The sequence below is a fragment of the Leucoraja erinacea genome, chromosome 13 (assembly GCF_028641065.1).
Source record: "Leucoraja erinacea ecotype New England chromosome 13, Leri_hhj_1, whole genome shotgun sequence".
NCBI lineage: Eukaryota > Metazoa > Chordata > Chondrichthyes > Rajiformes > Rajidae > Leucoraja > Leucoraja erinaceus.
The window spans coordinates 40,130,319-40,146,202 of record NC_073389.1 but is presented as its reverse complement, the minus strand read 5'-3'; the positions used below and the strand labels follow the sequence as shown (position 1 = coordinate 40,146,202).

At 42.4% G+C, this 15,884-nt stretch overlaps 1 protein-coding gene across 4 annotated transcripts in view; it reads right to left on the bottom strand.

Annotated features, from left to right (window-relative positions):
• dcbld2 (discoidin, CUB and LCCL domain containing 2) overlaps positions 1-15,884 on the bottom strand; it is a 79,611-nt gene that overhangs the window by 38,116 nt on the left and 25,611 nt on the right. For all 4 annotated transcript variants that reach the window (XR_008724474.1, XM_055645003.1, XM_055645005.1 and 1 more), the window contains exon 4: positions 3,969-4,020. Coding sequence is in view for 3 of the 4 variants with exons in the window: in XM_055645003.1 (XP_055500978.1) it covers positions 3,969-4,020 (52 nt within the window). In the remaining variant the exon portion in view is untranslated. The remainder of the gene's footprint in view (positions 1-3,968; positions 4,021-15,884) is intronic.

The following is a 15,884-nucleotide window of genomic DNA, read 5'->3' as shown; positions in this document are numbered from 1 at the left end:
ACAGTGACTCATACAACACTCTGAGGCGGCCTTGATAGAGTAGATGCTCCAAAGGAAATCTACAACCAGTGGATATGGATTCAAAATAAGAGGTTGCCTCGGGAGATGTGGAGGAATTCATTCAAAGGCTTATTATTTTTTGCAGTTCTTTCTTCAGAGGGCTGTAGAGGTAGAATTGCTGAACATAATCAAGGCTGAGAGATAGATTTTTTGATTAAAGGCAAGACATGGTTTGTAGGTTAATTGGCTTGGTAAATGTAAAAATTGTCCCTAGTGTGTGTAGGATAGTGTTAATGTGTGGGATCGCTGGTCAGCGAGGACCCAGTGTGCCCTTAGGCCTGTTTCTGTGCTGTATCTCTAAATTAAACAAGAAGATACAAGATACATTAGTCACATGTACCAATTGATACAGTGAAATGTGTGGTCACCATACAACCATACAAATAATAAAGAGCATAGAACATGATAGTCTTTAACACAGACATCCCGTTACAGCGGGATCAGTTTCCCACTGAGGGAAGGCTCCAAAATTGAGCCATCCTCATCCGTTGTCTTCCCGTGGTCGGGGGACTCCCAAGCCTAACGCTGTCGCCGCTATAGGCAGCCCGATGTTCAGGCCTGCTCGCCGGGGTGATGGAAGTCCGACGTCAGGACTGGAGGACATCCTCAGCGGCTTGAACATCCGAATCGGCCACCTCCTACCGGAGTCCATGGCTCCCGAAGTCCACAGGCCATGCGGGGCGGAGATTCAACGCTGACGGACCTCGGAAAAGGGGCCCAGGACTCCGCGATGTTGAAGCTCTATGAACCACCGCAATGTTGAAGCAGCAGGCCCAACACTCCGGAGCTTCAAACGGCGATCCAGGTAAGCAATCGCCTGCTCCGCGATGTATCCAGCGCTGCGCCGCCGCCGCTGCTGAAGCTCTGGTCCAGGTCCCCGGCAGGAAAGGCCGCTCCAATCCAGGTGGTAGGCTGGGGGGCGAGGACGCGACTCGGAGAATAGTCGCGTGCTTGCCAGGAAGTGACTGGGAACCGGTTTCCCCCTTACCCTACCCCCCTCCCCCACAAAGAAAAGCTAAAATCTCCAAAACAAACTTTTAAAACTGACTAAAAATAAAAAGAGAGAAAAACAGACAGGCTGTAGGCAGAGGCTGCTATCAATGTGGCTAGTGGTGCAACTGGTGGGAACTAAATGATGCAAGTTTACTACTAAAACATGGGTTTTGATAACAGACAGCAAAATAGAGGGCATGGTTAGATCAACCATGATCTTCATGAACGGTAGGGAAGTTTGGGAAGCTGTATCACCTCCTCGACCTTCTATTTCTTGCGTACTTTTGAAGATGTGTCCATGTTGACCAGCTACAGAATGTTTCATAATATTAAACTATTCCTATCATATTAACATTAAATGTAATCTACTCGGTGCTATGCACATCATGACTCCAATTCACTACAATCTAAATTGTGAATATTATTCAATAATGTCATCTTGCATTGAGGCTGGTTGGGCATAAAAATAAATAGCTGTCACACTGGGTCTGCGGGCAGGTAACGTCAGCAGATATCCTTGCCACATCTATGAACAAGATATATGCCAATCTGTTCAATTTTTTTGAATTATACTTGAATTTTTCCACGACAATCCACAGATGCATCTGTCCATGAGAGTACTGGCAAAGTCCTTGTGAGGACAAAGTCCCAGTTCACAATGAGATCAGCCTCCATTGTGTTGTGTGGCACCACAACTGTGCTAAATGGAATAGATTCAGAACAGAGTTGTCAGTTCAAAACTGGGCACCCTTCAGATGCTGTCTGAAAAACATGAAATTCAGCAGAAATGTGCATAACCACAATCTGTAAACTTGTGAATTGGCATAACTCATCCATTGTTATTAAAGGAAGACATCAAGCCTGGTTCAGTGAGGAATGTAGAAGTGTTGGCTGGAAACAGCAACACACATCTAAAAATGAAGAGGAGCTAGCCAAGTGCAGTTGGAACAGAGGACCATGTGTGTTCCAAATTGTGTAAATAAAAAAATAATTCAATAGACAGAATGAAGCCATTTCGTAACCAAAGGATTATCAAAACTTTGATGGCCAACCACATCATGTTGTAAGTGGTGGTGGACAGTTAAACAATTAATACGTGGAGGAGGTGCCAAGAACATCCCAATCCTCACACGAGTACGAGAGAAAATATTGTAGCATTTGCAACTTTGCTTGGCCAAATATGCTGACAGTCTATTGTGGCTTCTGCTCCATCACAGATGCCCATCTCCAGCCAATTTGATTCACTGCATTTAATATTTAAAAATTTAGCTGAGAACACACAAAACAAAAAAGGCTACGGGACCAAATAATAACCCAGTTGTACTATTGGAAACCTGGTACATCCAGCCAATCTCTCCTGGTATAGCCATAACACTCAACCCGTATGCTCAACAAAGCCTAAAATTACCTAGGTACCCGTATGTCCTGCTCACAAAAAGCAAGACAAATCCAATCCAGCAAATTACTGCCCAATCAGACTACTCGCAATCATCAATAAATTGATGGATGGGAAGGAACTGCAGATGCTGGTTTACAACAATGACAGACACAAAATGCTGGAGTAACTCAGCGGGACAAGCAGCATCTCTGGATAAAAAGGGGGAAACTGCTTCGGTCGCCACCTCCACGGAGAGGCGACTTTTTCCATGTCGCCTCCCCCGTGGCCTAAGAGCAAGGATCGGTGCGGCTTGTCCCGGAGCCACGTACGGGGCTTCAGCAGCGGGCGCAACGAGGACTCTTTCGTCGCGGAGCGGGCAAACCCTAGCCGGGGGACGCCGGAGGGGAGCGCTCCGTTCGCTGGCCCGCGGCAGACTGAAGCCGCGGTCTACAGAGCTCCAGCTGCCGCTGCGTCCTGGGATCCCTCGTTGGGGACCCGGGAGGAGAAGAGCTCTGATCGCCGGCCCACGGCCAACCTCTACCACGGGCGCAGCATGGACTTACCATCCTGAGAGGGGTCCCTCGCTGGGGACCCCTGGAGGGGAGCTCCGACCGTCGGCCCTGCAGTCTGCGGTGCTTCTGGCTGCGGCACGGACTTTAAATCTTCGACCTGCATTTTTGTCTACCTATGACATTCCTTCATGTTACCCAGAAACGGTTCATTATGTTGGCTAGGTGCCAGGTTGCTTTCCTGAGACATTGTGAAGTGTATAAGGAGTTATTGGTAGGGAGCCTGGTCTGTGTAATGGACTGGGTTACATCCACATCTCTCTCAAATGTTTGCAATTTCTTGCAATCTTGTGCAGAGCCTCTTCCAAAGTAAGCTATGGCGCATCTGTTGGGATGCTTTCTACAGTGTAGAAATTGATGAGTTTCATTGGAGACTCTACTTAGGAAGTAGAGATGTTAGTGTGCTTTCTTAGCCCTAGCTTTAATTTGGTTGGTCCAGGGCAAATGTCGGGCGATTTTAACAGCTGGGTAAATGCTCTCGACCATCTCCTCTTTTCAAGTCAAGTTTTATTCGTCACTTGCACATAAAGTGTAAGTGAAATTAATTTGCCAGCAGTGGTACAATAAAAAAAAGAACACACAATAGTTGGTCATGGTTACAAGACTAAATGTAACATATATAGAAAATATATTACACTGATGTTCTTGAATGGTCTGTCAGGCAAAGAGAGAACACTTCACCATTTAGGTTTATTGACGGTGAAAGGATATAAAGGTACATGAGATTGGTACATGAGCAGGCAAATAAGATTGCTCATACGGTGAATAAACTCCAAAAAGGTCTGTTTCTGTGTTCTCAAGTCAATGTAATTCGGTGATCAATAACTCGCATTGCTCATATTAATATGTAGCATATTACAAAAAGCTGAACGAAAAACCGTTAGGCTGTTTAAAAATCTTTACTGCTTATTTACCTGAAAGGAAATCGGAAACTAAATCCCTGTACCATCCATTAAATTAATCCTTACCTAAATTCAGGTTCTGAGAAATGGCTCCCCTTGTCCAAGCACGTAATAAGATCTGTGGGGAAGAAAAACATTTTCAAAACTAAGTAAAAACCAAACAGAGAAATTGTAACTATTATTTGCTTCTTATAGAATGCAGAATACAACCAAAATTAAAAACGAATTTCCAACAACACAATTCAGATTCAAAGATAATATTGCATAACTTTCATGCCCATGTTTACCATTCCAGTCAAGCAGGCTGGAGCAATATGGAATAAATTCTGAAGATACAATGCTATTATATAAAAAAAGTCCACCATATCCGTAATTGGACAGTGGAGGGTCAGTTCTGTGTTAAAGCCAGTAGGATCAGTATGTATGATCTCAGTGGATACATGGACGGTTTCTCATGGTTGCAGTTGACACTCCCAGAGGCCACTTATACCGAAGGAATAGGAGAGCTGAAACTTATGCACAAAGTCTAGCTCAATTATAATAACATGGCCATAATATCAGTTTCAGAACTGTAACTATTTGGTTGACCTATTCCCTTCAGTACTATAAAAGCAGACACCACTGAAAATTGTTTGCAGCCTAATGAATGCGAGTCTTCATATGATCTTTGCGCAATACTGCACAAATTCAAACAAATGGTCTAATTGTAGTTTATTTAGACTTCATTGTGACCAAGGAATATCCCATAACAGAATATAACATCTAAGTGGAAACAAAAGTAGGTAACTTAAGGGCCTGTCCCACGGAGGTGATTTTTCAGTGGACTACTGGCGAATGCGAAGCTCGCAGCACTCGCTGAAAAACCCGGAAGTGGAACTGCGAATGTCAAGAGTGGAACACACACAAACACATCGCAAAGAGACGGGAGCCAGGGAAAAGCGCTGTCTGAAATTCACATGGTGCAAAGCCACGGTGATACAGACACATGAACAGGAAGGTTAAGACGGCTAGCACAGTGTACGGTAAGTCCTTTAAAAGAGCGGGGGGGGGGGGTTTGAAGAAGGAGTGAGACACTTTTAAGAAGCCTGGCAACTTTTACTAAGCCAGAGATACACAGCTGTGAAGTTTGGCAGGCATTTAACATTACCGGTCGGTTTGCCTTGGTTCTGAAAACTCGTGCTTACGTTTTTTTTCCCCCCTAATGAGCCAATGAAAATGCCCGGTCAGCAAAGGAGATTAAATAAAACTACCTACGGCTACCTCGATTACCCATAACTACATAGCGACCCCACTACCACTGCACCTACAACATGTTGAAAAAGAGTCTCCTGCACTCGCCTGAAAAGGCGCCTAAGTGGGAGGGGCCCTTTACTGGGCATAATCAAAATCTATGAGGTTTTGTAACGGTTTAATTTATCATACAATTTGACATGCAAAGTTCCTCACCCTGAGTATTAAACTGAAGGATTAAATTTCACAAATTTATGGTGCAAGAACAATGTTAACTGATTCAATCTGTGCTGATTGTGTTCTGCGCGCCAAAGCTGTTATGTCAGAAAACAGATTTTTCCACTCTGTGTACAACATAGTTAACTGGCTGGTCAGCTAATCAACAATTTCCTTTACTGCCAACAATCCTAAGAGATCAGTGTTACACTAGAGCTCCAGTGATTTGTACATCCCTGTATGTTTCCCGATTTGCTTGCCAACAGAAAAGGTATAGTAAGCCAAATTCTTGCAGCAGATCGTCCTCTGCAAGAGATCCTGATCAAAGGTCAATCTGAAATGATAACTCAGTTTATCTCTCCTAAGATGCTGCCTGGCATGCTAAGTATTTCCAGTATTCTTCTCCTCTTAGAGGAGAGCTGCACATATTGTGTAACTCATTGATTAAAAAAAAATAAAAAAAAATTGTAGGAATGGAAAAACCCTAGAAAGTTATTTAATTGAATGAACATGACAAAGTGGCTTGAATTCTGAAGTGGACGGCTCGGGTTTAAAGTGAAAAGACTTGACATAATGAGTCCAACTCTGACTTTTGATTTTATTTGTTCATTTTTCAAGGAACTTTTTTGGTTTAGCCAACAAGTATAATTGCCCGATCCCAATTGCCCACAAGGTGGCAATGGTAAGCGGCTTTCTTCAACCACCGCACCTTTCTGGTGTTCGTACCGGTGTCTAGTCCTTAGGGCCAAAAAGGACTTAGACTCGGTGATGAAGGACTATTGGTATGTTTCTAAATCAGTATCATAAGTGACTTGGAGAGGAATCTTTAGGTACATGGTTCCAAGCACCTGTTGCTTGACTTTCTTGGTAGTGTTGGTCATTGGTTGTATAGATGCTGTCAGAGTAACATACAGTGAGCAAATGCAGTGCATTTTATACATTATCATACACCACAAAGCAGCTTCAAACAATGCACACATGCACAACATGAAGTTTGTGAAGGCACACCTTTGCTTTAAGCACTGAAATACTTCTAAACAACATGGAAACAGGCTCTTCGGTTCACTAAGTCAGTGATGACCAGCAATCTCTACACACTATTGCTACCCTACACACTCTAGGAACAATTTACAATTATACCAAGCCAATTAACCTACAAACCTGTATGTCTTTGGAGATTTGGGGATTTTAATTTTGAAATCTTTGTGTTTTTAATTTTTAACACTCTTTAACCACAAATCATTTGGTGACAGTTTACCCCCAAAATAAGATGCCAACAGCTCACACAAGATGTCAAAATATTGACAAAACAGACACGGGAAACCAGATGTTTCTCAGTTCTTTGAATACCTTTTTTCCTAACATTATGATTTTTTAGTAAAGATTGAATGTGGCAATGTTCTGGATACAAACCATGAAGGAGAGAAATGTATCTTTGGTGAACAGAGCTAACCATGGCAAGAGTATTGACCAGTTGTTGCACACGTAAACTAGCGGTCAGATCCACTGAAGTTAATACAAATTGTGCACAAGTGATTACAGCTGGTGTATAATAGTATTACTTGTATTTTATATGTGACCAGAGCCAAACATTCTTACAGAAGATAAAATGATAGTCTGATTTTTCTGCTCTCCAATATTTTCTTCTATTCAATGCTCGACATTTCTCAAGGGCTTCCGAGGAAAGGTAATTCATTTTGCTATTGGCAACAGCATCTAAGACCCATGGATGACTGAATAAAGATATGGAACCACAAATAATACTGAATCGCATTAATCCATGAACCCACTCTGGATCGCAGTAGCCTGAGAATTCCTTCTGGATGGCAGTAAACTGCAAGTTTTACTCGCCTGTTCAAGAATGTCAGCAATTCCTATTATGTTCTCTCTCTGGTCATCCCAGCGGAAGAATAAATAATTCACAAGCTTATACTGTCTGCTGGCCATACTGAAGAAGGGTCTCGACCCAATACGTCACCGATCCATGTTTTGCAAAGATGCTGCAACTTTCAAGTGAAAAGCAAAAGACCTGGCCAGTTACTCCAACACTTTGTGTTCTTTGAAAATGATCTCCAATGACTTCTGGGGATACCTTAATCCACAACCATTCAAAGCAGAAAAGGAGCATTCAGAATTGCACTGAGAACCTCAAGTCCATACATTAGAAGCACATATAAACCTAGTGTAAAACACAGGACTGCATCATCTCACATACTATCACTTGCCCATCCCATGAGACAGTCCTGCCACATCTCTATCAGTCATCTCAGAACATAGATCCAGAGTTTAAAACATTTACCCTTGCTTCTGAGGGACAGCCCAAGAAGAAAGATAGTTGACATCATGATTGGCTTGAAGAAAGCACCAGCTGTTAACCAAATGTAAAATACAGGCCAACATGGAATTGGAATTCAGTAATAAAATCCCTGATACCTACTGCCTTCCAACAAGTGACACAACAGCCACTTCTATGCCAATTAACACATAAGACTGACTAGATTTTAATGAAGACACAAGAGAGTGGCTTTTAGGGAATCTTAAACAACAAACAAAATGATTGGTGGAACTCAAGTGGGTCGGGTAGAATCAGTGGAGGGAATGGACAGATTATCTGAATGGTGGCCGATTAGGAAAAGGGGAGATGCAACGAGACCTGGGTGTCATGGTACACCAGACATTGAAAGTAGGCATGCAGGTGCAGCAGGCAGTGAAGAAGGCGAATGGTATGTTAGCATTCATAGCGAAAGGATTTGAGTATAGGAGCAGGAAGGTTCTACTGCAGTTGTACAGGGTCTTGGTGAGACCACATCTGGAATATTGCGTACAGTTTTGGTCTCCTAATCTGAGGAAATACATTCTTGCCATAGAGGGAGTACAGAGAAGGTTCACCAGACTGATTCCTGGGATGTCAGGACTTTCATATGAAGAAAGACTGGATAGACTCAGTTTGTACTCGCTAGAATTTAGAAGATTGAGGGGGGGATCTTATAGAAACTTACAAAATTCTTAAGGGGTTGGACAGGCTAGATGCAGGAAGATTGTTCCCGATGTTGGGGAAGTCCAGAACAAGGGGTCACAGTTTAAGGAAAAGGGGGAAATCCTTTAGGACAGAGATAAGGAAAACATTTTTCACACAGAGAGTGGTGAATCTCTGGAATTCTCCGCCACAGAAGGTAGTTGAGGCCAGTTCATTGGCTATATTTAAGAGGGAGTTAGATGTGGCCCTTGTGGCTAAAGGGACCAGAGGGTATGGAGAGAAGTCAGGTACAGGATACTGAGTTGGATGATCAGCCATGATCATATTGAATGGCGGTGCAAGCTCAAAGGGCCGAATGGCCTACACCTGCACCTATTTTCTATGTTTCTATGATCCAGTAATTACATTCTTAGTACAGGAAATCCCCGATTTAAGAACCCTCCGACAAGCACGTGATCATTCCAATATCAATGGCTACAGGTACTAGAAAGCGAGAGATTCTGCTTTTTTTGCTTTTTTTTTTTAAAATCACTGGGTGCTTTAAATCTAACATTAATATGGTCAGTAACTTTGTTATTAATAAATCTCAAGATCTGCACCATCTCATGCCACTGTATCCTTTACTTCAGTCACTGGTTTGTAGTTATGTAGATGTAACCTGGATGTAAATATAGATAGGTTGGTGAATAAGTTTGCTAATGGCACTAAAATTGGAGGAGTTGCAGATAGAAGATACAGCAGTGTATAGATCAGCTGCATAAATTAAGAGATAAATTGCAGATGGAGTTTAACCCAAGCATGCGAGAGGTGCTGCATTTTGGGAGATTGAATGCGAGGAGAGAGAATACAGTTGGCAAGACAATTAACAGCATTAACGTGCAGAAGAATGATGGGAATCCAAGTTCATAGCTTATTAAAGGTGGCAACACAAATAGATAAGGTGGTGAAGGCTGCAATTGGTATGCTTGCCTTCTTTGCTAGGGGTGTTGAAAATAAGAGTAAGGAAGTCATGATGCAGCTCTACAAGATTTTGGTTGTGCTACATTGGGGATATTGAATGCAGTTCTGGTTGCCCAATTTCAAGATGTGTTAGCTTTGGAGAGGGTGCAGAAGAGGTTTACCCGAATGCAAAATTGCATCATTACAACCTCAGGTTCTCAAACAACATTCAATCATATGGACAAAATCAGTGATTACACAAGTATACACCAAACAGTTACAGCATGCGGCTGTGCTTTTATTTCAGTTTAGCCCCAGACTGAAAAAGAATTGTCTGTTGCCAATTGGCTTCAACTCAAAATTTGCTCTTCCACCAAGACACAAACAAAGACTTAGTGGGTCAAGGAAAGGTCAGTAAAATATCCTGACTAAAGGGCCTGTCCCACTTTAACGACTTAATTTTTTCAGCCTGACCATTTTTTTTTTTTTTTTTAACTCGTGGACATTTTTTATCGGCAGGAAAAAACATCCCAACTTACCTGATGCCACGAATACCTACGGCTAGCATAACGAGTCACTACAATACATCTACAAATTCCTGCAACCTCCTATGGACTCGTTACGAACATTCTGCGAGTTCGAATCAGGGGAAAACTCGGGAGAATTCGTGAATTACCTCGTGAAACTGGGACAGGCCCTTAAAGCTTCTTTTCTGTTTAAATCTGTGGTCCAACCTCTAGACCCAAATCATTTATCCTGGTCTGTTGAGCTGAAAACATCTGCTTGTAGGCTAAACAAACAACTAGGGCTTTTTTGAATAACACGAGCCAAATAACCAGGGCTGCCAACATTGGGTGAGAGTTGGGAGTGAGAAATTGCGAGAGACCCAGCCCAAGGAGCCGCAGCGACCGAGGGGTGAGTGTGTGGGAGGGGGATGTCCCCCCTCCCATTGGTACAGAGCTTTTGCATTTTTCAGCTTGAAATTGTGCAATCTGGTGCATACTGTAGCAAGTCTTTTAACTTACACTTGAATGCAATATTTATGCTTTAAATTGGATTAGCTATGAATAAGGTTAGGCTAAATTACATTCCTAATTACCTAAATGGCCTACCCCTTATCCTTCAACTGTTACCCCTGGTTCTGAACTCCACCAACATCAGGAATATTTTTCCAGCAGTTACAGTAAGTGAAAATCTAGCAGACAAGCAGGATGCTTTCTCCAACCACCCTCATTTGAAGGCCACTATCTTCCACCATTTCTACCCAGTGCTTGGTACTTACTTCCAGCAGCCACTGGTTATCCTCCAGGATGCACCCAGCCGCAGCTTGATCCATGCCGGTCACCTGGACGAATTTGGCACAGAGACTCTCACGGCAGTGGTACAATGCTTCCGATGCCCTGGGACTCTTGCACCGAGGCTGCTCCATGGCCGGAGCTGCAGCGAGCGACTCACCAGCCCGGCAAACACTCACCAGCCCTGGCTCCCTGTCCGCATCTATCCCTGCCGCTGCTTCTGCTTCCATCCCTCTCACAGCCCAGGCTCTCCAACACCCGCCGCCCATGCAATTGATATGAATTTTGAAATTTTTGTTGATCACAGAATTTCTCACGACAGAGCGTGATAAATTTGTGATCAGCATGAGAGCGTGAGAATTTGGCGAAATGCGTGATTCTCGCGTTCAATGCTGAGAGTTGGCAGCCCTGCAAATAACCCACTGACAGGAAGCTCAAAGTGCAGTATTGAGCAGGATTATTGGCAAATTGTAGTAACCATGGAACTGGTAAGCACATGGTTCACAACATCACAATGTCTGCCATGTAGAACATTTAATATGGTGAACTTTCAATTGCATCCGTCTTGGATATACGTAGCTGCCTCTGAACACACCCAGCACTTTTTCTTTAATGCATGATACTGATGATTTATATTTGATCTGCTTTGGTTAATCTACATTTCGTTGGTATAAAATCATCAATTTTTCCTCAGCCGTTAACTTTCTGTCAAGACCAGACCGGTTACAAATAGGCCAATATATCAACAAATGCAAGATTGTTAACTATAAACCCATGGTGATGAATTACCCTTTCCAAATATATGTAGCACACATCACTGAAAACAAGAAAACCTGCCCAGGAGTAGAGAACCAAGCCTTCAAGTCTGTCCTTCCACTCAACATGAACTCGGTTGATCTATGAAGGCCTCGTCTTCTCTTCTGACACAGTTCCCCTTAACCCTCAATTACTCAATCTATCATGTATCTCTGCCTTAAATATATTGAATGATCTGGCCTCTTATCGGTCTCAGTGATAGAGAATTCCAGAGATTTACTACCTTCTGAGGAAAGAAATGTCTACCTACCGGTTTGAAATGACATGCTCCTTATTTTGTAGCTGTATCCCCTTGTTCGTGATTCTCCAACCAATGAAAACATTGCAATACCTGCTCTGTCAAGCTCCTTTAGGATCTTACATGTTTGAATAAGGTCACTTTTATTCTTTGGACCTCCTAGAAATACAAAACCAAACTATCTGGCCTCGCTTGACAGGACAACCATATCATCCCAGGAATTAGCCTGTTGAATCTTCTTTGGACGACATCTAATGCAACCGTGTCCTTTAGGAGGCAAGGGAATCTAAAGAGCGCACAGTATTCCAGGTATGGCGTCATCAACCCACTCACTACACAACTGTAACAAAACATCCCTATTCTTAAACCCCTAACCCTCCGCAATAAAGGCCAGCATGTCATTTGCCTTCGTAACTACTCGTTGGATCTGACTGCTAACATTTGGTAACTCGTGCACTAAAACTAGATTCCACTGAACTTCGCTCAATTGCATTTTTTCCCAATTTTGATAATAATCCATCTTTTGAATCCTCTTACCAAAGTGCATGATCTCACACTTCCCCCATGTTAAGCTCATTTTGCTTGTTTTTGCCCAATTCATTCAATCTATCTATATCTGTTCATGGAATCCCAATGTCCTCGTCACAACATGCCCTGCCACTTTTTATTCCATCATCTCAAAACTTGGACACCTTACATGTTGTCATCTTGTCCAGGTCAACAATTTAAATAGTAAACAATTGAGTGTCAAAAACTGATCTCTGTGGTACTCCGCTAGTTCCATTCTTCCAGTCCGAAAATAACCCATTTATTCCACCCCTTTTGTTTGCTATGTGATGGCTAGTTTTCAATCCAAGGCTAACGAGCTTCTTCCAATACTTTGGGGTATGAACTAATGCACCATCTTCTTACATGGCATCTTGTCAAATGCCTTTTGGAAATATAAATACTGTACATTATACTTATAGGCTGCCCGCTGTCAATTATCCCCATCACATTCTTACAGAATTCAAGCACATTTGATAAAATGATTTACATTTCATAAAACCATATTGGCTAGAACAGGAAACACACTGCTGAACGAACTCGACGGATCAGGCAGCAGATATGGAGGCTGATGGATGGTCTATATTTCAGGGCCAGACAATGCATCAAAATTGAGCGTGTAAAGAGTATTAAGAGGCGAGAGGGCAGCACGAGACCAGGGCTGGCAGCAACAGTAAAGAGGGGGAGATAAGCAAATGGAGACAGGTGGATGATTGTAGGTAGAAATAGTTGAGAGGAAAAGGGTGCAGATTGAGTACGGTAGGAGAGGAGGTGGAGGTTGAGGCAAAGGCTGAAACTTGAAGGTAATAAGTGGAGACACATGAGGCTGCAAACACAGGAATCTGTTAAATAAGAAAGGTGATATATAGAACTAGATGAGGGAGGAAGATGAGAGATGGAACTAATAGGGGAACAGGAGACCCAGCTGATGAAGTGCGTGAGTGATGAACACATGGAGCCAGATGGGAGGTGGAGAATGAAACAGAGTCATGGGAGTGCCGAGTTAGTAGGAGAAGGGGGGCTGGGCATGGGGGGTGGAGGGGGTTGACTGAACCATGGTCAATCAGAAGGAGAAAGAGACACAGGAGGCTTGGGTGATCTGAAAATGGAAAGTTCAACATTCATTGGGTTGTAGAGGACAAACAGGCCAGCATGTGTCAAATCAAAATCACAAACATACTGTAGATAACATTGGAGGAGGAGCATGTGAATCTTTGGTGACCTGAAAGAGTGTTTTAGGTCCCAGCAATTCATTCACATTTAGCACCATGAGTTTATTTAATACTTTATCTCTTGCTATTTAGATTTCTGCAAATTTCTCCTTGTTGATTGAAATTAGCTTATCTGTTTTTTTTTTCTGGGATATTTACTGTTTCTACAGTGAAGACCGATGCAAAACACCGATTTAACATCTGTGCCAATTTTTTGTTTCCAGTAATTAATTCACCAGCCTTTTTCTCTGGAGCTCCCATAACGACTGTAACTACATTCTTCCCAGTTATATATCACTGTTTGTTTTCATATTATACACAAACCTTCCTTATGAGCTCTTTATTCTTTTGCTACAGGATTCTAAAACATTCCCATTCCATTGTCCTAATACCACTCCGTGCCACTTTGTATGTTCTACTTCTCAATTTAATATTATCCTTGATGCCCCATCATGAAATCCCTCTTTGCAATTGAGATAAAAACCTGTTGAGTGTTATGGGCCAGTTATTTGTTTATTTGCCACCATTCGTCTCCCGACCCATTTTCTGTGCTTACTTTCTAATCCACCATAAATCATTTCACCTTCATACCATTATAATTGCCCTTATTTTAGTTGAAAACTGTAATTTTAGTCCAATGATTTCAGCCCAAAACAATTCTACATTACTGTCCATCACCTCCATATCGGACACAACAAGGCACTGATACCTTTCTTTATCAGCAATGTTACCCTGCCTTCTTTCTCTTTTGGTATTTTATTTTGGAATATCGTGTATCCTGCACTACTGAACATCCCAGCCTAGTCATCCTGCAACCATATCTCCATAATAGCTATACACACTGTCTACCCATCTACCTTATTGCAAATGCCTCTTGCATTCAGATAAAGAGAGTTAAACTTCTTACTTACTTGAATTTTCTGTGTGCTGCATACTTTTGTTAACATTTTCTGCCCCAGCCTGCCACACGTTGTTTGCCAATTTTCTCCTCACTATCCGGTGCCACAACTCTCTTGTTTCCTCTTGATTTATTAAACATTCCGTTCTTGCATTCCCTTCACACAACAGCTGAGGAAGTATACATTTGTGAACCGCGTACTCACATTTCAAAGGCAGCAACGTTTAATTGAAGCCCTCAATATCACAGATGTAAGATAGAGTCGGAGTGTCAGATGAAGGGTTGACAATCTGCCCGTCTCTCCGTCTTTGAACAAAGAGAGCCATGTCCTAGCATGCATGAACAATCTGCTGTAATTCCTGGATCACTCAGCTTTATTTGTAGGCAGAAGAAAGTACATTCCAAACAATGGAGGATGTAAAATTTTGTTAGCAGAGTGATTGGCTTTACTTTCGATATCCAGCCCTGTCTGCTTGACATTTTAATGCTGTCACAAGGCATCAAACTAATTATCAAACATTTACCGCCAATAGGTCTTAATTATCCTGAATAGTAGAAATACAAGGCCGTCGCTACAAAAAGGAACTCCTTCAAGAAGAGAAAAAAATGTCAAGTACTTTGATAACCCAAACGCGAATTACAGGAGGTCTACTAATTTCAGTGCAACTGTGTACTAGCTAACTCAAACATTGTCGATTATACACCAGAAGGAACAGGTAGAAATGTAATTGTTTGACACAACCACAGAGATAGAATTGTGCAAAGAAACATTCAGTAGCAACCATTGGGCAACACGGTGGCACAGCGGGAGAGTTGCTGCCTTACAGTGCCAGAGACCTGGGTTCGATCCTAAATGAAGTTTGTACGTTCTCCCGGTGACATAGTGGCCCCAAGAGCTCTGGTTTCCTCCCACACTCCAAAGACGTACAGGTTTGTAGGCTAACTGGCTTGGTAAAATTGCAAATTGTTTCTAGTGTGTGTAGAATAGTGTTAGTATGCAGGGATCGCTGGTTGGTGCAGACTGGGTGGGCCAAAGGGCCTGTTTCCATGCTGTATCTCTAAACAAACTAAACTGTGCATGGGAAGCAACTACACCAGCATTTATGTTTTTAGGTCTATCCTGATTAACCAGAGGACAGCAATATATGTCTGAGTCTGGGCTCCAAATCTAAGTCTAACTTTAATAATGACGATAAACAGTTACGGGAAATTAATGAGTGATTCACCAGAGGCCACTGACTGCAACATAGCCAACTTAGCGTTGCCTGGTTTCAATAAAAGGATTTGAAATTATACTGCAGTTTATGCAACTGTAGTATGTTCCAAAGCATTTGACAATTATTGAAGCGTTTTCAATGTCACTGAAATGCAACAACACTTTGCAGCATGGTTTCACAGGTAGAATACATTAGTAACCAAATATGCTATTTTTTAACCAATAACAATTATTGCATTGCATACCTGAATAACATCCCTGCTGTTTGTTGAAATAATCATAGTAACTTTCATATTCAATAAAGAGGGTCTAGTGTCTTAATTGAATACCTATAGGGCCTGTCCCACGAGCATGCGACTGCGTGCGGCAAGCGCGACCAAACTGGAAGCGGGGGCCGCAC